Genomic DNA, 21,736 nt, shown 5'->3' with positions numbered 1-21,736 from the left:
CAAAGCGCTTTACAGCCAATGAAGTACTTTTGGAGTGTAGTCACTGTTGTAAACTTTACATCTACACTTTAGCCATTTAAACGATGTTGAAGGTTCATTTTCTTCTTTGACTTTTGTGCACTTCCTCCTCCTCCCTCCCCACTGGCCTCCATGATTCATTCTTCAAACAGGAAGCTGAAGTCATCTGGATTGTGTCCACTTGTCATTTCCCATCAGTAAAGACCCAATTTGAAATGAGAGTTTCTTTCAACCAGCCTGAACTAGTCACTCTGTGGGTGTGAAATGCTCCGTCTATTGATACAGGACCAGAACTTATCCTGGAGGTGACTTTTCCAAGAACTGAGCTTTTAGAATTGGACAAAGCTGACATGTTGAGCATCTGTTTGAATGAGGTACGCTCGGCACGTAGGTTCAAATCTCACACATGAGAATCTGGGACCTCTGCCAAGGGCGGCATTCAAATCCGATGTCCCAAACCACTGGTGTTATTGTTTTTAAATTCATTCTTGAGATGTAGGTTGCGCTGGCAAGCCTGCCATTTATTGCCCATCCCCTTCGTTGCCCTACGAAGGTGGTGGTGGGCCACCTAGCAGTTTGATAGGCATTCATAAGGCATTTAAAAGTCAACCACATTGGTATGGGAGTGGAGGCACATATCAGCCCAGATCGGGTAAGGGCAGGAAGTTTCCTTCCCTAAAGAGCAGTGATGAACCAGGTCTGTTTTTACAATAATCCAATAGCTTCATGGTCACTTTTTCTACTGATGCCAGCTAGTATTCAAGCTCAGTTGAGTTGAAGTCCAGCAGTTAACGGCGTGCACCGTATTCCTTTCTCTCCCCAACCTGTTGCTGCTCTGCTTTAGGGGAGCAATGATTGCTGATGTTGGGGAATAGGTCACCATGTCTACCAGCTCAGAATTTCCCTTCTGGCAGCCGTGGGCTGATTGAAAATATAAAGTATCAATGAGTGCGACTCACTTCAAGCAGGTTTGTGTATGGTGACACAAACATTCTTGGACGGTGGGCCAAAACATAAAGAACACAAGAACATAATAAAAATAGGAACAGGAGTAGGCCATATGGCTCTGAGCCTGTTCTGCCATTCAATACGATCATGGCTGATCTGATCATGGACTCAGCTCCACTTCCCCGCCTGCTCCCCATAACCCCTTATCGCTCAAGAAACTGTCTATCTCTGTCTTAAATTTATTCAATGTCCTGGCTTCCACAGCTCTCTGAGGCAGCGAATTCCACAGATTTACAACCCTCTGAGAAAATAAATTCCTCCTCCTCTGCATCCACCTTGTCAAGCCCCCTCAAACTTATGAGAGAAAGTGAAATGGCAGCCCGTTTAAACTTTGCTCGCTGCTCATTTCCTTTGAAATCAGTAGAAACAAAATCAAATCGGGCGGAATGCATCACTGCCTGCTGATTCTCTGTCGCCCAAGACCAATTCATACCCCTATTCTTTTCCACTGAAGCTTTGCTCCTTCCTGTTTCTTGACGGGAACGGTGGCATCGTGATTATGTTATTGGACTAGTAATCCGGAGAGTTCAAATCCCACCATGGCAGCTAGGGGAATTTAAAGTCAGTTCATTAAATAAATCTGGAATGGAAAAAAAAAGCTAGTATCAATAATGGTGACCATCTGGTTCACTAATGTCCTTTCGGAAAAGAAATCTGCCGCCCTTACACGGTCTGGCTGATATGTGACTCTCGACCCACGGCAACGTGGTTCACTCTTAACTGCCCCTCTGAAATAGCTTAGTACGCCACTCAGTTGTCAAGAAGGCAGCTCACCACCACCTTCTCAAGTGCAATTCGGGATGGGCAATAATATCATCTCATAGGCGGTCCCTCGAACAAGGATGACCTGCTTCCACATGAGTTCACAGATGTTTCAATGAAGGACCCGATGTTCCAGTCCTGAACTCCAGTGGAGGGGTGGAAGATGCCGGTGTGTGGATTTTTTTAATGTATGGTGGCCGCTGCACATCAGCCACCACACGGGCTTGACAGAGCTAGGCTTTTATCCAGTGGGAAGGGTTAACCAGGACAACTGGAGACCTGCTCTGCTGCACGGACCGAGAGCGCACACATATCAGTGTGGGCTGGCCCGTGCTGCCCCTCGCCTCTTCTGAACCCCGTAACCTTATTTGATGGGCAATAACTGCCCGCATTGTCAGCAACGTCCACTTCCCGAGAATGAATTTTTTTTTTTTAAAAACAGCCCAATCCCAAAATATCACTCCTGCCTCAAATCTTGGACGACAAGTATCTTCTCATAAATGGACTGTCCCTCAGTCTCCCATTTTCCATTTCGAACTTCAGGAAGGAATTAAATCACTTGTAACCTAGGTTACCACAGCTTTCTCCAGAAGAAAACCTCGATACAAGTCTACTAAAAAAAGACTTGAATTTATATAAGTGCCTTTCACAACCTCAGGGCAACCCAAAGCACTTTACAGCCAATCAAGTACTTTTTGAAGTGTAGTCACTGTTGTAATTAATGCAGGAAATGCAGCAGCCAATTTGCACACAGCAAGCTTCCACAAACAGCAACGTGATAATGACCAGACAATCAGTTTCAGTGATGTTGGTTGAAGGATAAATATTGGTCAAGACACCGATGAGAACTCCCCCTGCTCTTCTTCAAAATAGTGCCATTGAACAGGGTTAGATGAAGTAGGGTGGGAGGAGGCTTGCGTGTAGAGCATAAAGACTGGCACAGAGCAGTTTTTGTTAACCGGTTTCTGTGCTGTAAATTCTATGCAACTCTATGTAGTGGAGCAGAGAGCAGTGACCAGCAGCAGAAGCTCTGTGTAGAAGTTCTAAGGAGCACTCAGCACTGAGGAAATAAGTAAAATTAAATTTAAATCAGTTATTCCTGTGCGTTGAGTTCTATGCTTTACTCCTTTGTGAAGCGGTGAATGTTATGCAGCTCCTTGTCTGCCTGGCGCGGCGCCCAGGGGGGCGGAGCCTACACTCGCGCCGATTTTGTAAGTGGGAGGGGGCGGGTACTATTTAAATTAGTTTTTTTCCTGCCGGCAACGCTGTGCGTGCGCTGGAGCGTTCGCGCATGCTCAGTGTGAAAAAAACATTGGCACTTGGCCATTTTTGTACTTCTTTGTAGCTGTTTAATTTTTGAACATTTTTTAAATAAAAGCACATTGCCATCAGCACATCAGCACTTGCAGCCTTCTCACTGTCTCCTTCCCCTCCCCCCCTCCTCCTCCCCTCCCTCCCCCTCCCTCCTCCCCCTCCCTCCCCTCCTCCTCTCCCTCCCCCCCTCCTCTCCCTTCCCCCCCCTCCCCTCCCTCCCCCTCCCTCCTCTCCCTCCCCTCCCTCCTCCCCCTCCCTCCCCTCCTCTCCCTTCCCCCATCCTCTCCCTCCCCCCCCCCTCTCCCCTCCCCCCCTCCCTCGGCGGGAAGAACGGGCGCCCCCCCCCCGCGGGAAAGAACGGGCGCCTCCTCCCCCCCGCGCGGGAAGAACGGTCGTCTCCTCTCCCCCCCCCCGCGGGAAGAACGGGCGCCTCAGGCTGACTGCAGAATTCTCCATGCCTGAAGCACTTTCACACAGGTAGGAAGATGGTTTATTTAATCTTTTCTTTGCTTATAAATGTTTATTCAGGTTAGATTTATTTGTATAATATTTGTAGAAGTATAAATAAGGATTTATTATAGAATTTAATGACTTCCCTTCCCCCCCCCACCTCGTTCTGGACGCCTAATTTGTAACCTGTGCCTGATTTTTTTAATGTGTAGAACAGGTTTTTTCAGTTCTACAAAAATCTTCACTTGCTCCATTCTAACTTAGTTTGGAGTACGTTTTCATTGTGGAAACTTTGAAATCAGGCGTCAGTGGCCGGACACGCCCCCTTTTGAAGAAAAAATTCTGTTCCAAAGTAGAACTGTTCTACCTGACTAGAACTGCAGAAAAAAAAATGTGGAGAATTGCGATTTCTAAGATAGTCCATTCTCCACCAGTTGCTCCTAAAAATCAGGCGCAAATCATGTGGAAACTTGGGCCCTATATCTTTTCCTATAATGTATTAATGCTTTCATTTGAAACTCTCAAACATAATCCTTACTGCACCACTCCAGCCAAAAAACATGCTTAACCTAAAATTCACCAAACATGACCACCCTCTAAACTGGAGCTCATCCAAAACTCTGCTGCCCATATCCTAAATCGCACCAACTCCCATTCACCCATCACCCCTGTGCTCGCTGACTTACATTGGCTCCCAGTCTGATAATGCCTCGATTTTAAAGTTCTCAACCTTGGGTTCAAACCCCTTGTTTCCCATGGCAGCTGGCATTTATTCTGCCATTCATACCCTATCTTAACTCACCTTTTGTTTCCTAACCTGTGCCATTACCATCTCAATTCGGCCCATCATCCCCTTTGTCTCTCAAATCTCTTCTGCTTTCCACCCTATCACAGACCTTCCCTTTTGTTTTTTCCTCCCACCCCCAAAACACCCCCTCCCCGCCACCCCTTTTCAGGGCCCCAGCACTTCCTTAATAAATTGTTACATTTCGAACTATTACCAGTTCTGACGAAGGGGTCATCGACCGGAAACGTTAACTCGGTTTCTCTCTCCACAGATGCTGCCTGGCCTGCTGAGATTTCCAGCATTTTCTGTTTTTAGTTCAAATCCCTCGATAGCCTTACCCTTGTTATCTCTAGCCCTACAATCCTCCAAGATCTCTGCGCTCCACCAATTCTCACCGCTTGTGTATTCCTCAATTTCCTTGACACCATTGATGGCCGTGCCTTCAGCTGCCTGGGCCCTAAGCTCTGGAACTCCCTCCCCAAACCTCTCCCATTTCTCTCTCCTCCTTTAAGCTGCTCTTTAAAACGTACCTCTTTGACCAAGCTTTTGGTCACCTGTCCTAACATCTCCTTCTGTGACTCGGTGTCAAAAGTTTGTCTGATAACACACCTGTGAAATGCCTCGGGACATTTTTACTATGGTAAAGATGCTATATAAATGCAAGTTGTAGGTTCAGGGAGAATGGTCAGCATTCTAGGACTCTTCCATTCTGTCCTGAAGTGAATTGTCTACTTTCCTGAACCATAGATTGCGATTGGCCAGTCTCGAGGCTGTGTTGGTGAGCCTCCTCCTGAACGTGTCCCCCCCTAGAAAGTACAGGATCGGGTCGACACAGCTATTGAGGCTGGAGAGACCCCTGGTCACTTGGTACGTGGCATAGACCCTCCTGTTCCACTCACACGTGTCTTGCCCTTGGTAATAAAGTCTAGACTGGAGATTGAGGTTCTTCATCACATGGAAGGGGAGGTAGGAGACGGCAAAGACCGTCAGCACGATGATGACCAGGCGCACGGACTTGCCCCGGAGCGGAGTCCGCATGTTGTTGGATATTAGCGCCTTCACTATGAACCCGTAGCAGACCAGGATGGTGGCGAAGGGGATACAGAAACCAAAGAACGTTGTGAGCATGCTGTAGATGAAGTAGGTGTGCAAGAGCTCCTTCGACGTGGTATCGTAGCATGTAATTGTTTTATTTCTCTTCAGTTCTGTTCGGGAGAAGTACAGAATCGGGGCGATGCCAGCCATGACGATAACCCACACGCACACGCACACAATGGTGGCAGATTTTTTCTTCAACCTGCCCAGTGACTTCATGGGGTGGACTACCCCCGTGTACCTGTGGACACTGATACAGGTCAGGAACAAGATGCTGCCATATAAGTTGACGTGGAAAATAAACCTTACTAGTATGCACATGATCTTCCCAAAGATCCAGTCACTTTTGGTGAAATAATAAAATATTAAAACCGGCAGAGAGAAGACGTAGAAGAGGTCAGCCAGGACAAGGTTGAACATATAAATGGTGATGCTACTCCAAGGCCTCATGTGGAAGATGAACATCCAGAGGGCAACACTGTTTCCAATGAATCCTGTGACAAAGACTATAATGTACATGACAGGCAGATAGCAAGACTCAAATTGCTTATTGACAGAGCAGGCATTTGAAGAATTCTCCGCCATTGTATCCAATTCAAAGCCTTTCATTCACAGTCAACAGGTTGGCACATGTCCGTCCAAGAATGAGAACATCTGAAAGAGCAAACACGCAAGGTTTTAAATTTGGCATATTTTGCGTTTCTTCTGTTACATTGACTCAACAACTCGAATGTAAATTCTCAGCCTTGTTTTCAAATCCCTCCATGACCTCGCCCCCTTCCTGTCTCTGCAACCTCCTCCAGCCCTAGAACCCTCCTGGCTATCTGCGTTCCTCTAATTCTGGACTCTTGTGCATCCCTGATTTTCGTCGCTAAGGGACGCACAAGTCCACTCCAACTGAGTGGCTCCCGGTGCTGTCCCACATTGCACAGTCGGCCATTCGCTGCAATGCGAGCGTGCTCTGTGAGCTATAAAAAATTATGAGTAACATCGAACTTCCCAATCATGAAGACTTAAAAATTGTGCCGGCCACTCTGGGAAGCAGCAGCCAATTTTCATACAGCTGGAATCAACCCACTATCAGATGGACAGAAGCGTTGGATGCATGCAACGTAAAGAAAAAATCACTGACACCAACAGCAGAGATCCCTGCCTTCGACCTGCCTCGAAGACAGTGGACAGCTCTTAACCCAATCCGCAAGGGGCACGGACGATGCAACCACCTGCCCCACCAGTGGAAGATGAGGGATGACCCGAAGTGCGACTGGGTCCGTGAGTCACAGACCATGGATCCCGTCACATTGACCTGCCAACTGAGATCTGTTGCAGGAGGCAGCTCATTTCTCCACTAAGCGTCTCAGGGAGCCATCGAATGGAGAGCCAAACCAGACATCCCATAATTAACCTTTCCCAGCATACGAAAGTAGTCCTAGTATCACTCCACTATTAGTTCCTTCAGCTGCCTGGGCCCCAATAGCTGGAACTCCCTCCCTAAAACTTTCCACCTCTTTCCTCCTTCAAGACGCATATTAAAACCTCTCTTTCACCAAGTTTTTGGTCATCTATCCTAATATCTCCGTAAGTGGCTAGTTGTCAAATTTTATTTTTTATAAATCACTCCTGTGAAGCGCCTTGAGACATTTTATTCCATTAATGGTGCTATGTATATAAAAGTTGCTGCTATTGAAAAATATGTTTCTTGAATTGAAGCTCCCATAAAAGCAGAGAGATGAATTTATACTAATGTTTACTCAAAGGCAGGTTTTGAATTGCGATTAATATTCCTCTGCACCTCCCTCCTGCCCACCCCCTTCACTCCTTTTCCGCTCAAGAGGCTGAGTCATGCTGCTGTACAATTCACAGATAGACCTCAACCCAGTGCCCATAGGAGGTGTCACCATATCTCGGTGGGATGCACGCTCGAATCTGAGTCAGAAGGTTGTGGGTTCAAGTCCCACTCCAGAGACTTGAAGCACATAAATCTAGGCTTAAGATCCACTGCAGTGCTGAGGGAGTGCTGCACTGTCAGAGGTGCAGTCTTTCAAATGAGATGTCAGGTGGACGTAAAAGATCCCGTGGCACTGTTTGATGAAAGGCAGGGGAGTTATCCCCGGTGTCATGGGCTAATATTTCATTATCATCATCATTGGCAATCCCTCGGAATCGAGGAAGACTTGCTTCCACTCTTAAAAATGAGTCCTTAGATGGCTGAACAGTACAATACAAGAACCACAGTCCCTGTCACAGGTGGGACAGATAGTCGTTGAGGGAAGGGGTGGGTGGGACAGGTTGACCGCATGCTCTTTCCGCTGCCTATACTTGATTTCTGTATGCTCTCGGCGATGAGACTCGAGGAGCTCAGCGCCCTCCCGGATGCACTTCCTCCACCAGGGCGGTCTTTGGCCAGGGACTCCCAGGTGTCGGTGGGGATGTTGCACTTTATCAGGGAGGCTTTGAGGGTGTCCTTGTAACATTTCCTCTGCCCACCTTTGGCTTGTTTGCCGTGAAGGAGTTCCGAGTAGAGCGTTTGCTTTGGGAGTCTCGTGTCTGGCATGCGAACGATGTGGTCTGCCCAGCGGAGCTGATCGTGTGTGGTCAGTGCTTCAATGCTGGGGACGTTGGCCTGGTCAAGGATGCTAATGTTGATGTGTCTGTCCTCCCAGGGGATTTGTAGGATCTTGCGGAGGCATCGTTCGTGGTATTTCTCCAGTGATTTGAGTTGTCTACTGTACATGGTCCATGTCTGAGCCATACAGGAGGGTGGATATTACTACAGCCCTGCAGACCATGAGCTTGGTGACAGTTTTGAGGGCCTGGTCGTCAAACACTCTTTTCCTCGGGTGGCCGAAGGTTGCACTGGAGGTGGTGTTGAATCTTGTCATCAATGTATACTCTTGTTGATAAGTGGCTCCAGATGTATAGGAAATAGTCCATGTTGTCCAGGGCCGTGCCGTGGATCTTGATGACTGCGGGGTAGTGCTGTGCAGCGGGGACAGGCTGGTAAGGACCTTTGTCTCACGGATGTATAGCGCAAGGCCCATTCTTTTGTACACCTCCGTAAATATGTCGACTTTGTCTTGGAGTGCAGCCTCTGTATGTGCGCAGACGCAGGCGTCGTCCGCGTACTGTAGCTCGATGACAGAGGTTGGGGTGGTTTTGGACCTGGCCTGGAGACAGCAAAGGTTGAATAGGTTCCCACTGGTTCTGTAGTTTAGGCTAATATTGATCCCTTAACCAGCATCACTAAAACAGATTATCTGCTCATTATCACATTGCTATTTGTGGAGCTTGCATTTATATACCGCCTTTCACATCCTCAGGATGTTCCAGAGTGCTTTCAGCCAATTAAATACTTTTGAAGTGTAGTCACTGTTGTAATATAGGAAATGCAGCAGCAAATTTGTGCACAGCAAGCTCCAACAAACAGGAATATGTTAATGACCAGATAATCTGTTTTTTAGTGCATTTCATATTGCTATTTGTGATAGAGAAAGAAAGACTTGCATTTATACAGCACCTTTCATGACCACCGGACATCTCAAAGCGCTTTACAGCCAATGAAGTACTTTTGGAGTGTAGTCACTGTTGTACTGTGGGAAACCCGGCAGCCAATTTGCACACAGCAAGCTCCCACAATCAATGTGATAATGACCAGATAATCTATTTTTGTGATGTTGATTGAGGGATAAATATTGGCCAGGACACCAGGGATAACTCCCCTGCTCTTCTTCAAAATGATGCCATGGGAACTTTAATGTCCTCCTGAGCGAGCAGACAGTTTAACCTCTCATCCGAAAGACGGTACCTCCGACCGTGCACTGGAATGGACTGTCAGCTTAGAATTTTGTGTGCTCGAGTGGCACCTGAACCCACAACCTTCTGACTCAAAGGCGAGAGTGCTACCCACTGAGCCACAGATGACAGAGAAACAGAGTTAACGTTTTAGGTCGATGACCTCTCTTCAGAACTGGCAGGAGTTAGAGAATTGACAGTCTTTAAGCCAAGGAAAAAGAGTGGGGACAGTGGAAATAACAGAAAAGGAAAGGTCATGATAGGGTGGAGGGCATGAGTGATTAAATGGCAAAAGGGATGATGGTGAAAGGCAAAAAGGAATGGTACTTTAACAAGTAAGGAAAAAAAAGATGGATCATGAGGAGTGTTAAATGGCTACAGCAGAACGATTACCAGCATCTGCTGTCCAAAAAAAATGGAAGCTGAGTGTTATATATGCAGACTATAGTTATACTCTGTGTAGTCACTGTATAATTGCATAAGATGGAGATTTGTTACATAAGATGGAGATTTGTTACATGTACTATCAATAAGGCTTACATAAAAATATTGAAAATAGGTGCAGGAGTAGGCCATTCAGCCCTTCGAAACTGCACCGCCATTCAATATCATGGCTGATCATTCCCTCAGTACCCCTTTCCTGCTTTCTCTCCATACCCCTTGATCCCCTTAGCAGTAAGGGCCATATCTAACTCCCTCTTGAATATATCTAATGAACTGGCATCAACAACTCTCTGCGGCAGGGAATTCCACAGATTAACAACTCTGAGTGAAGAAGTTTCTCCTCATCTCAGTCCTAAATGGCCTACCCCTTATCCTAAGACTTTGTCCCCTGGTTCTGGATTTCCCCAACATCGGGAACATTCTTCCCGCATCTAACCTGTCCAGTCCCGTCAGAATCTTATACGTTTCTATGAGATCCCCTCTCATCCTTCTAAACTCCAGTGAATAAAGGCCGAGTTGATCCAGTCTCTCCTCATGACAGTCCAGCCATTCCTGGAATTAGTCTGATGAACCTTTGCTGCACTCCCTCAATAGCAAGAACATCCTTCCTCAAATTAGGAGACCAAAACTAAACAAAATATTCCAGGTTAGGCCTCACTAAGGCCCTGTACTACTGCAGTAAGACCTCCATGCTCTTATACTCAAATCCCCTAGCTATGAAGGCCAACATACCATTTGCCTTCTTCACCGCCTGTTGTACCTGCATGCCAACCTTCAATGACTGATGAACGATGATACCCACATCTCGTTGCACCTCCCCTTTTCCTAATCTGCCGCCATGCAGATAATATTCTGCCTTCGTGTTTTTGCCCCCAAAATGCATAACCTCACATTTATCCACATTATACTGCATCTGCCATGCATTTTCCCACTCACCTAACCTGTCCAAGTCACCCTGCAGCCTCTTAGCATCCCGCTCACAGCTCAGACCACCACCCAGTTTAGTGTCATCTGCAAACTTGGAGATATTACACTCAATTCCTTAATCCAAATCGTTAATGTATATTGTAAAGAGCTGGAGTTCCAGCACTGAGCCCTGCGGCACTTCACTAGTCACTGCCTGCTATTCTAAAAAGGACCCGTTTATCCAGACACTCTGCTTCCAGTCTTCCAACCAGTTCTCTATCCATGCCAATACATTACCCCCAATACCATGCGCTTTGACTTTGCACACCAATCTCTTGTGCGGACCTTGTCAAAAGCCTTTTGAAAGTCCAAATACACCACATCCACTGGTTCTCCCTTGTCCACTCTGCTAGTTACATCCTCAAAAAATTCCAGAAGATTCGTCAAGCATGATTTCCCTTTCATAAATCCATGCTGACTTGGACCGATCCGGTCACTGCTTTCCAAATGCACTGCTATTTCATCCTTAATGATTGATTCCAACATTTTCCACACTACTGATGTCAGGCTAACTGGTCGACAATCACCAGTTTTCTCTCTCCCTCCTTTTTTAAAAAAAAATGGTGTTACATTAGCTACCCTCCAGTCCACAGGTACCGATCCAGAGTCGATAGACTGTTGGAAAATGATCACCAATGCATCCACTATTTCTAGGGCCACTTCCTTAAGTACTCTGGGATGCAGACTATCCGCCTTCAATCCCATCAATTTCCCTAACACAATTTCCCACCTAATAAGGATATCCTTAGTTCCTCCTTCTGACTAGACCCACTGTCCCAATACATTCGGAAGGTTATTCGTGTCTTCCTTTGTGAAGACAAAACCGAAATATTTGTTCAATTGGTATGCCATCTCTTTGTTCCCCATTATAAATTCACCTGAATCCGACTGCAAGGGATCTACATTTGTCTTCACTAATCTTTTTCTCTTCATATATTTATAGAAGCTTTTGCAGTCAGTTTTTATGTTCCCTGCAAGCTTACTCTCATACTCTATTTTCCCCCTCTTAATTAAACCCCTAGTCCTCCTCTGTTGAATTCTAAATTTCCCCAGTCCTCAAGTTTGTTACGTTTTCTAGCCAATTTATATGTCTCTTCCTTGGATTTAACACTATCCTTAATTTCCCTTGTTAGCCACGGTTGAGCCACCTTCCCCATTTTATTTTTGCTCCAGACAGGGATCTACAATTGCTGAAGTTCATCCATGTGATCTTTAAACGTTTGCCATTGCTTATCCACCGTCAACCCTTTAAGTATCCTTTGCCAGTCTATTCTAGCCAATTCACGCCTCATACCGTCGAAGATACCTTTCCTCAAGTTCAGGATCCTAGTTTCCGAATTAACTGTGTCACTCTCCATCTTAATAAAGAATTCTACCATATTATGGTCACTCTTCCCCAAGGGGCCTCACACAACAAGATTGCTAATTAGCCCCTTCTCATTACTCATTAGTCTAGGATGGCCAGCTCTCTAGTTGGTTCCTTGACATATTGTTCGAGAAAAACTATCCCTAATACACTCAAGGAAATCCTTCTCCACCACATTACTACTAGTTTTGTTAGCCCAATCAATATGTAGATTAAAGTCGCCCATGGTAACTGCTGTACCTTTATTGCACACATCCCTTATTTCTTGTTTGAGGGCAGAGAAACCCAAGGCAAAAAACAAAAAGGGCCACATTACAGCAAAATTCTAAAGGGGCAAAGTGTGTTAAAAAGACAATCCTGAAGTCTCTGTGCCTCAATGAGAGGAGTATTCGGAATAAGGTGGACGAATTAACTGCGCAGACAGCAGTTAACGGATATGATGTAATTGGCATCACAGAGACATGGCTCCAGGGTGACCAAGGCTGGAAACTCAACATCCAGGGGTATTCAACATTTAGAAAGGATAGGCAGAGAGGAAAAGGAGGCGGGGTGGCATTGCTGGATGTTGAGTTCCCAGCCTTGGTCACCCTGGAGCCATGTCTCCGTGATGTCAATTACATCATATCCGTTAACTGCTGTCTACACAGTTAATTCGTCCACCTTATTCCAAATACTCCTCGCATTGAGGCACAGAGACTTCAGGCTTGTCTTTTTAAACACAGTTTGCCCCTTTAGAATTTTGCTGTAATGTGTAATGTGGCCCTTTTTGTTTTTTGCCTTGGGTTCTCTGCCCTCCATTTTAGTATTCTCCTTTCTATCTTTTGCTTCTGCCTCCATTTAATTTCCCTGCATAGGTTCCCATCCCCCTGCCATGTTAGTTTAACTCCTCCCCAACAGCACTAGCAAACACTCCCCCGAGGACATTGGTTCCGGTCTTGCCCAGGTGCAGACCGTCCGGTTTGTACTGGTCCCACCTCCCCCAAGAACCGGTTCCAATGTCCCAGGAATTTGAATCCCTCCCTTTTGCACCACTCCTCAAGCCACATATTCATCTGAGCTATCCTGCGATTCCTACTCTGACTAGCATGTGGCACTGGTAGCAATCCTGAGATTACTACTTTTGAAGTCCTACTTTTTAAATTTAGCTCCTAGCTCCTTAAATTCATCTCGTAGGACTTCATCCTGCTTTTTACCTATATCGTTGGTACTTATGTGCACCATGACAACTGGCTGTTCACCCTCCCTTTTCAGAATGTCCTGCACCTGCTCCAGCATAGTATATACAGTGTAGATACTATGCTGGCACCACTAGAGGGTGCAACTGGTGGAGACCAGGTTTCCTGTCCCTGTGGCAGCGGCTGTCCACCAGAGGGCACTACGAGGGTCACCTGCATCGATGTGCAGGGCCCAGTATAAAAGGCGGCCCACCATGCTTGAGCCTCACGCTGGAGTTAAAAATAAAGGACCAAGGTCACTACAGTTTGAGAACAACACATTGCCTCGTGGAGTCATTCATAAGTGCAATACAGACATAACACTGAGGTTATGAGCTAAAATTGTTGAACTCAGTGTTGAGGTCGGAAGGTTGTAACTTGCCTCATCGAAAGATGAGGTAGTGTTCCTCAAGTAATCTCACCACTCACACATTGGCATTTCACCTCTGAAAGGCAACAGTGATAGCGGGCACATTTGAAATAAAGCATTGTAGGGTCTAAGAAACCATTGACACACAATATAGATTGGTCCAAGGAGCAAGGTTATGTGTGCCAAAAATCAGACAAATCATTTTGTAGTATATTCTGTTCACCGGCCGAGTGGTTGCTAGTGTTACTGGAGCATTGGTTGTAATTTATCAAAATTCTCTAGATTCTGGGGAGGGACCAGTGGATTGGAAAACTGCAAATGTAACACCTCTATTTAAAAAAAGGAGGCAGATAAAAAGCAGGAAACTATAGACCAGTTAGCCTACTATCTGTCGTTGGGAAAATACTGGAGTCCATTATTAAGAAAGCAGTAGCGGGACATTTGGAAAAGCATAATGCAATCACGCAGAGTCAGCATGGTTTTATGAAAGAGAAATCATGTTTGTCAAATTTGCTGGAGTTCTTTGAGGATGTAACAAGTAGGACGGATAAGGGGGAACCAGTGCATGTGTTGTATTTGGATTTCCAGAAGGCATTCGATAAGGTGCCACATAAAAGTTACTGCACAAGATACAAGCTCACGGGGTTGGAGGTAATATATTAGAATGGATAGAGAATTGGCTAACTAACAGAAAACAGAGTTGGGATAAATGGGTCATTTTCCATTTGGCAAACAGTGACTAGTGGGGTGCCGCAGGGATCGGTGCTGGGTCCTCAACTATTTACAATCTATATTAACGACTTGGATGAAGGGACCGAGTGAATTGTAGCCAAGTTTGCTGATGATACAAAGATGGGTGGGAAAGCAAATTGTGAGGTGGACACAAAAAATCTGCAAAGGGATATAAACAGTCTAAGTGAGTGGGCAAACATCTGGCAAATGGAGTATAATGTGGGAAAATGTGAGGCTATCTACTTTGGCAGAAAAAAAAAATAGAAAAGCAAATTACAATTTAAATGGAGAAAAATTACAAAGTGCTGCAGTACAGGGAGACCTGGGGGTCCTTGTGTGACAAAAAGTTAGTATGCAGGTACAGCAAGTAATCAGGAAGGCAAATGGAATGTTGGCCTTTATTGCAAGCAGGATAGAGTATAAAAGCAGAGAAGTCCTGCTACAACGTAGAGGGTTTAGGTGAGGCCACATTTAGAGTACTGAATACAGTTTTGGTCTCCATATTTAAGGAGGGATATGCTTACATTGGAGGCTGTTCAGAGAAGGTTCACTAGGTTGATTCCAGAGAGGAGGTGGTTGATTTATGAAGATAGGTTGAGTAGGTTGGGCCTATACTAATGGAGTTCAGAAGAATGAAAGGTGATCGTATAAGATAATGAGGGGGCTTAACAAAGATATTTCCACTCATAGGGGAAACTAAAACTAGGAGACATAGCGTCAGAATAAGGGGCCGTGCATTTAAAACTAAGATGAGGAGGAATTTCTTCTCTGAGGATTGTAAATCTGTGAAGGCTGGGTCATTGAATATATTTAAGGCAGAGATAGACAGATTTTTGAGCGATAAGAGTGTAAAGGATTGTGGGGAGTGGGCAGGGAAGTGGAACTGATTTCATGATCTTATTGAATGACGGAGTAGGTTCGAGTGGCCAAATGGCCTAATCCAGCTCCTATTTCTTATATTCTTATTTCTGTTGCTGCATACTAATTAAAAATGTTCTCAGCAATGGAGACTCCCAGAATGAAAACATTCGTGTGTGTCAATGCTTGCACGTGATCCCCAGAATGTCTCAGTATTGTCAGGGATCCCCTGGACTGTGCTAGTATTTGCAGGGGGTACCCAGAATGTTTGTATATTTATCGCGACATCTTCACAGAGAAATGTTTAAACCCAGTATTCTAGAAACCAGTGGTGATTCCCATCAAAGCCATTAATAAAGCAGCGTAGCAGGAAAAGCATGATTATATTTTGTTATAGTCTGTTTTGCAGATACTCCCATACATAAATAAAGAATGCAAATTGGAAATATAATCAGGGACAAAAGATATCACATATAAAAGGGGTTAGCGAAGTGATCCCACCATTCGAAGCGCTCAGTGCAAGTCACAGTCTGAGGAACTGAAGAGGCAGATTTCATAGAATCATACAGCACAGAAGGCGGCCATTCGGCCCGTCAAACCCATGCTGACTCTATCCCACTACCCCGCCCTTTCCCCATAGCCCTGAATTTTTTTTCCCTTTAGATATTTATCCAACTCCCTTTTGAAAGATAAACTTTAGTCTGCCTCCACCAGCCTTTCCGGCAATGCATTTCAGATCCTCAAAATTTCTTGAGGGACAGTCCTTAAAAGGAACTGCTCTTTACCGAGAGTGCCCAGTTTAGGAATCACCCTTTTTCATCACTTGGACCAGTGATGCTCACGTGTTAATTGTCAGAGTAATTGCAGCACATAAAATTGTCAACACCCACCCCACCGTATACCTTTATATCCTTCCGAGGACACAATTGTTTTGCATGGTTAAGAATTTTATAAAAGAAAGACTTGCATTTATATAGTGCCTTTCACGACCACCAGATGTCCCAAAGTGCTTGACAGCCAATGAAGTGCCTTTGAGGTGTAGTCACTGTTGTAATGTGGCAACCAAAATTGCATACAGCTAGTTCTTGTAATCAGCAATCTGATAATGACCAGCTAATGATGTTGGTTGAGGGATAAATATTGGCCAGGCCAACAGGCATAACACCTCTGCTCTTCTTCCAATAGTGCCGTGGGATCTTTTGCGCCCACCTGAGAGGGTAGATGTTACTCATGTGCAAACCATATACACCGCAACCCCTTTCATTAACCAGAACTCTCTGCGTTATATAATCATGGAATCATTGTGGGGGCAATTTGGAATTGCTCGATATTACTCTCCATTGGAAATCGGGCAGGAATAAAATAACCAACGTTGCATGTATTCCCGTCAGTTTCCCGAGGGGCTGATTTGGTTAAAATTGTCCCCCCATAGAATCATGCAGCACAGGAGGAGGCCATTCGGCTGTTTGAAACAGCTACCCAATTAGTCCACTCACCAAGCTGCTAGTTCCCAATAGCCCGACAGACTGCGGTGGTGATGGGAGACCTATCTTCACGTGCACTGTGCAGGCTGTTCTTACACCGCACAGTAACCATCGTTGGACTAGTACAGAAGAGCAAGGAAACAAACATAGGCAATACGTTGGTTCATAACATTTAACACAATTCCATACAATGGGAAGAAATGGTTTCGCACTGGACTGGAGTTATAACGCAACAAGTGTGAACTTGAAAGTCTGTAAGGCAGTGTCGGGAAAAGGGGAGGTCTTGGCTGAAATGTAATCGAGCTTAAGATCTGGATCCAAAACGAACCTGGCATTGGTACATCACCTACTAGTAAAGCTGGGAGAATGAGGGTGTAACTGGGAGTGTGACACTGTAACTGGGAGAGTGACAGTATGCCAGAGTGAAGTTTGCCATACAGCTAACGATGTTGATGATTTTCCGTGGAGAATGCAAGAATCACTGTCACCGGCAGATATCCCTTTATCTTGGCCATGGTGTACATAAACCTGTCGCGTTACAAAACAGAGTGAAACGAGGCGAATCACAAATGTGCTCTTTGGAACAAGCATGTTTGAATGCATGTTAAGAGATGAAACGTACCTACCGCATCTTGCAGGTTTCAAAACATTCAGCGGGACATCGCTGCTGTTTTTTTTGCGCACAGCAAGATCCAAATGTCAGTTGTGGGGGTGAGCGAATCGCAGTGAAGTTGCGATTGTGATTCCTTCCATTGAAAGCGGCGGCTCCTCCAGCACACACACACACGCGCTTCTCGTGTGAATGCTCGAAGTGTTCTCTGTCCTCAAGTGTCACCAAACTCTCTCGGTTAAATCGCACACAGCACGGGTGCTGGACTCCTCATGATCCGACACATTTCTGACTAGGGAACTGATCAGCAGGACTGAAGCGGACAACAGCAGAGACTCTGTTTCAGCAATCGGTCGTTTCCTGTTGAACCAATTGCTGAAGTTGCGAGTCAGTGTAGATCCAGACTGCCCTTTCATCATATTTATGGTCAGGATTAAAATAGACTTTGCATTTCAGGGGAACAGCTTTACTTGGCATTTAACCACAAGGATGGGGAAGTGAGGACATCGTGACGTTTCTAACACTCTCTCTGAAGCCAGTCGGTACATGCTCCCAGCGGACAATTTACACAGGCACCAACGACATATTCTCATGCTGGGAGCAGCACTTGAATAATTAACTAACTGCTGCAGGCCATAAAGGTATAAGTGCTTAAGGGAGCGTCCAAAAAAAATCTATTTTTTAATAATTGCTGAAGGTTGTTGTGGTGTCCTTACACCTTACTATAGAATCACACGAGGCATGTACTGCAGACAAAGTCACTACGTGACCTGAATCTTTATTCCCAGGACCAAGGAGTGCTGACCCTGCGTGGGACCTCCCTTTATATACCTGGATGTCCAGGTGAGGAGTGTCTCCCACAAGTTCACCACCTCCCCCCCCCCCCCCCCGTGGTCAAGGTGTGCATTACTCAGGTGTATCCAGTGTATAGTGTTATTACATAAGGGTTACAGTTACGTGAAGGTTACAAACATGACATCACCTCCCCCCCCCAACGTCTTTGGGTTAAAGATTGAGTCTTTCAGGCGGTCGATGCTTTCTCGTGGAGCGCCACAGTTGGGGCTCTGGTGGTTGGGCCTTGGCATGCGTCTCTGTTGCCTGAGGTGATTCCGGCCTGTCCGGGCTGGCCGCAGGGACTGTGCATGCTGGTGAATGTCCTTGTTGCTCGTCCACTGGCAGTGGTGTGGGTGACATCTCATGATCTTCCTCAGGTTCCTCGGTGTCCATGCTGAACCTTTTCTTTACTTGGTCCAGATGTTTGCAGTATATCTGCCCATTGTTAAGTCTGACCACTATGACCCTATTCCCCTCTTTGCCAATTACAGTACCCTCAAGCCACTTGGGTCCCAAAGCATGATTGAGAACGAATACAGGGTCATCGATTTCTATGCATCTCCCCACTGAGTTGCGATCATGGCACTCAATTTGGGACTGGTGCTTGCCCTCAACAATGTCTGACAGGGCTGGATGAATCAGGGACAGCCGCGTTTTAAGCGTGCGTTTCATGAGCAGTTCCGGGGGCGGGACTCCCGTGAGCGAATGCGGTCGGGACCTATAGGCCAGCAGGAGGCATGCTAGGCGGTACTGAAGGGAGGGTCCTTGAATCCGGAGCATGCCCTGTTTTATGATTTGAACCGCACGTTTCGCCTGGCCATTGGAAGCCGGCTTGAACGGTGTTGTCCTGACGTGTTTGATACCATTACCCAACATAAACTCCTGGAATTCATAGCTAGTGAAACACGGGCCGTTGTTGCTAACCAGGATGTCTGGCAAGCCGTGGGTTGCAAAGATCATACGCAGACTCTCCACGGTGGTGGATGTCGTGCACGAATTCAATCAGGAACATTTTTCCCATGAACGGGCCCACGTAGTCTACGTGAATACGTGACCATGGCCTGGTGGGCCAGAGCCACGGGCTGAGTGGGGCCTCCCTGGGGGCATTTCCCAGCTGAGCACACGTCGTGCACCTGCGAACCCAGTGTTCCAGGTCTAAGTCAATTCCCGGCCACCATACATGTGACCGGGCAATGGCCTTCATTAGCACGATGCCTGGGTGCTCGCTGTGGAGTTCCCTGATGAATGCTTCCCTTCCTTTCTGGGGCATGACTACCCGGCTGCCCCATAGAAGGCAGTCGGCTTGGATGGAGAGCTCGTCCATCCGTCTGTGAAATGGCCTGACCTCCTCGGGGCATGCTCCGTGTGCGGGCACCCAATCCCCAGTCAGGACACCTTTCTTTATCAGGCATAGGAGGGAATCTCTGTTGGTCCAGATTTTGATCTGGCGGGCTGTGATAGGGGAGCCTGTGGTGTTGAAAGCCTCAACAGCCATGACCATCTCCGCGCTTTGCTCCGACGCCCCCTCGGTGGTTGCCAGTGGGAGCCTGCTGAGCGCATCAGCGCAATATTTGGTGCCTGGCCGGTGCCGTAAGGTGTCGTCATACGCAGCCAGCGTGAGGGCCCACTGTTGTATGCGAGCTGACGCATTGGCATTGACAGCCTTGCTGTCGGACAACAGGGATGTTAACGGTTTGTGGTCCATTTCTAACTCGAACCTTCTGCCGAAAAAGTACTGGTGCATCTTTTTCACCCCCTGGACACATACGAGTGTTTTCTTTTCAACCATCCCATATCCCCGTTCTGTTTGGGAGAGCGACCTGGAGGCATAAGCCACAGGTTGGAGTTGGCCCTCATCATTACTCTGCTGCAACACGCACCTAACCCCATAGGATGATGCATCACACGTTAAAACCAGTTTCTTACAGGGTTGTACAAGGTCAACAGCTTGTTGGAACAAAGCAGATTCCGCGCCCAATTGAAAGCCCGTTCTTGACAGTCCCCCCAAAACCATTCACAACCCCTACGCAGGAGCACGTGCAGCAGCTCCAACAATGTGCTTAAGTTCGGCAGAAAGTTCCTGAAGTAGTTCAATAGTCCCAGAAATGACCGCAACTCTGATGTGTTGCCGGGCCTGGGCGCACGACGGATCGCCTCCGTTTTGGATTCGGTAGGCTGGATCCCATCTGCGGCAACCCTCCTGCCCAAAAACTCAACCTCTGGGGCCAAAAACACACGCTTGGACTTCTTTAGTCGCAAGCCTACCCGGTCCAGTCGTCGTAACACCTCCTCCAGGTTGTGGAGGTGTTTCCCAGTGTCTCGACCCGTGATTAGGATGTCATCTTGGAATACGATTGTTCCAGGGATGGATTGTAGCAAGCTTTCCATGTTCCTCTGGAAGATAGCGGCCGCTGAACGAATGCCAAACGGACAACTGTTGTAAACGAATAGCCCCTTGTGCTTAGTGATGGTGGTCAGTAGCTTGGATTCTTCAGCCAGTTCCTGAGTCATGTAGGCTGAAGTGAGGTCGAACTTGGTGAACAGTTTGCCACCTGCCAGCAGGGCAAAAAGATCCTCCGCTCTCAGAAGTGGGCATTGGTCCTGTAGTGACACTCGGTTGATGGTGGCCTTGTAGTCGCCACAAATCCTGACCGAGTCAATTCTCTCACACATCACATACGGCACGGCTCTGGCTTTGTGGTGCACTGGTCTGGCGTCCGGGGTGATGCGTATCACTACTTTGGTGCCTTTAAAAGTCCCGACACCTGGTTGAAAAAGTGGCTCGAATTTCTGTAGGACCTGTGAGCATGAACTTCGCTCCACTGATGAAATGGCGTGCTCATCCCCCCATTTCCAGTTCATCTCGGCTAACCAGCTCCTCCCCAAGAGTGCAGGACCATTCCACGGGACAATCCAGAGTGGCAGCCGGTTCTCCGATCCATTGTGTGTGATCACCAAGTTTGCACTGCCTAGTACTGGGATGATCTTTCTGGTGTACGTCCATAACTGCGTGTCAATGCATTCCAGTTTGGGCCTGTTAGCTTTGAGTGGCCATAGTTTTTCAAATTGTTGGGCACTCATAAGTGACTGGCTGGCTCCTGTGTCCAGCTCCATGCGTACCGGGATGCCATTTAATAGAACTTTCATCATCATAGGTGGCGTTTTGGTATACGAGTTGTGGACATCTGCCACATGAACCCGCTGAACTTCAGCTTCCATGGCTTTGCCCCAAGCATCACTCTGCCTTGCAGAACCCTCGACTGATTCCTCTGCCTCATAAACTAGCCTCACTACAGGCTTTCTGCACATTCTGGCCAGATGTCCACTGAAGTTACAGTTTCTGCAGATAAATTGCTGAAACCTACAGGTTCTTGCAGCATGTTTGCCACCGCACCTCCAGCATGAGCTGAGATTGTTGTGAACAAAGGAACTGTTAACAGGCATTCCTCTCTGATTGTCTCTTTGATTACTCCTGAACACTCTGTTGCTGAGTGTCAATAGTCCCATCCCGGGATGCATTGTCCCTTGTGATGGCGTGAATACCCGATCCCCCTGCCATTGTTCTGTTGCTGGCCCACTCTCGAGCCTGTAGCTGCCTGGGCGGTGTTGACTTGCCCTTGCCTGCCTGCGTG

General features: G+C 46.8%; 1 protein-coding gene across 4 annotated transcripts in view; it reads right to left on the bottom strand.

Moving 5' to 3' along the window:
• LOC139265419 (P2Y purinoceptor 1-like) overlaps positions 1 to 17,369 on the bottom strand; it is a 169,983-nt gene extending 152,614 nt beyond the window's left edge. The window contains exons 1-2 of one of the 4 annotated variants that reach the window (XM_070882418.1): positions 17,287 to 17,369; positions 4,862 to 6,088 (exon numbers count right to left, since the gene is read on the bottom strand). In XM_070882418.1, coding sequence (XP_070738519.1) covers positions 5,033 to 6,043 — 1,011 coding nt within the window. In that variant the 5' untranslated portion in view covers positions 6,044 to 6,088; positions 17,287 to 17,369 and the 3' untranslated portion in view covers positions 4,862 to 5,032. Of the gene's footprint in view, positions 1 to 4,861; positions 6,089 to 16,672; positions 16,735 to 17,282 lie in introns of those variants that run through there. The other 3 variants (XM_070882419.1, XR_011593555.1, XR_011593556.1) reach the window with 3 other exon arrangements.
• Positions 17,370 to 21,736: the final 4,367 nt, after the last annotated feature.

Source organism: Pristiophorus japonicus, chromosome 6 (assembly GCF_044704955.1).
Source record: "Pristiophorus japonicus isolate sPriJap1 chromosome 6, sPriJap1.hap1, whole genome shotgun sequence".
Classification (NCBI taxonomy): domain Eukaryota; kingdom Metazoa; phylum Chordata; class Chondrichthyes; family Pristiophoridae; genus Pristiophorus; species Pristiophorus japonicus.
The sequence above is the reverse complement of the archived record's forward strand: the minus strand, read 5'-3'. Positions and strand labels throughout refer to the sequence as shown.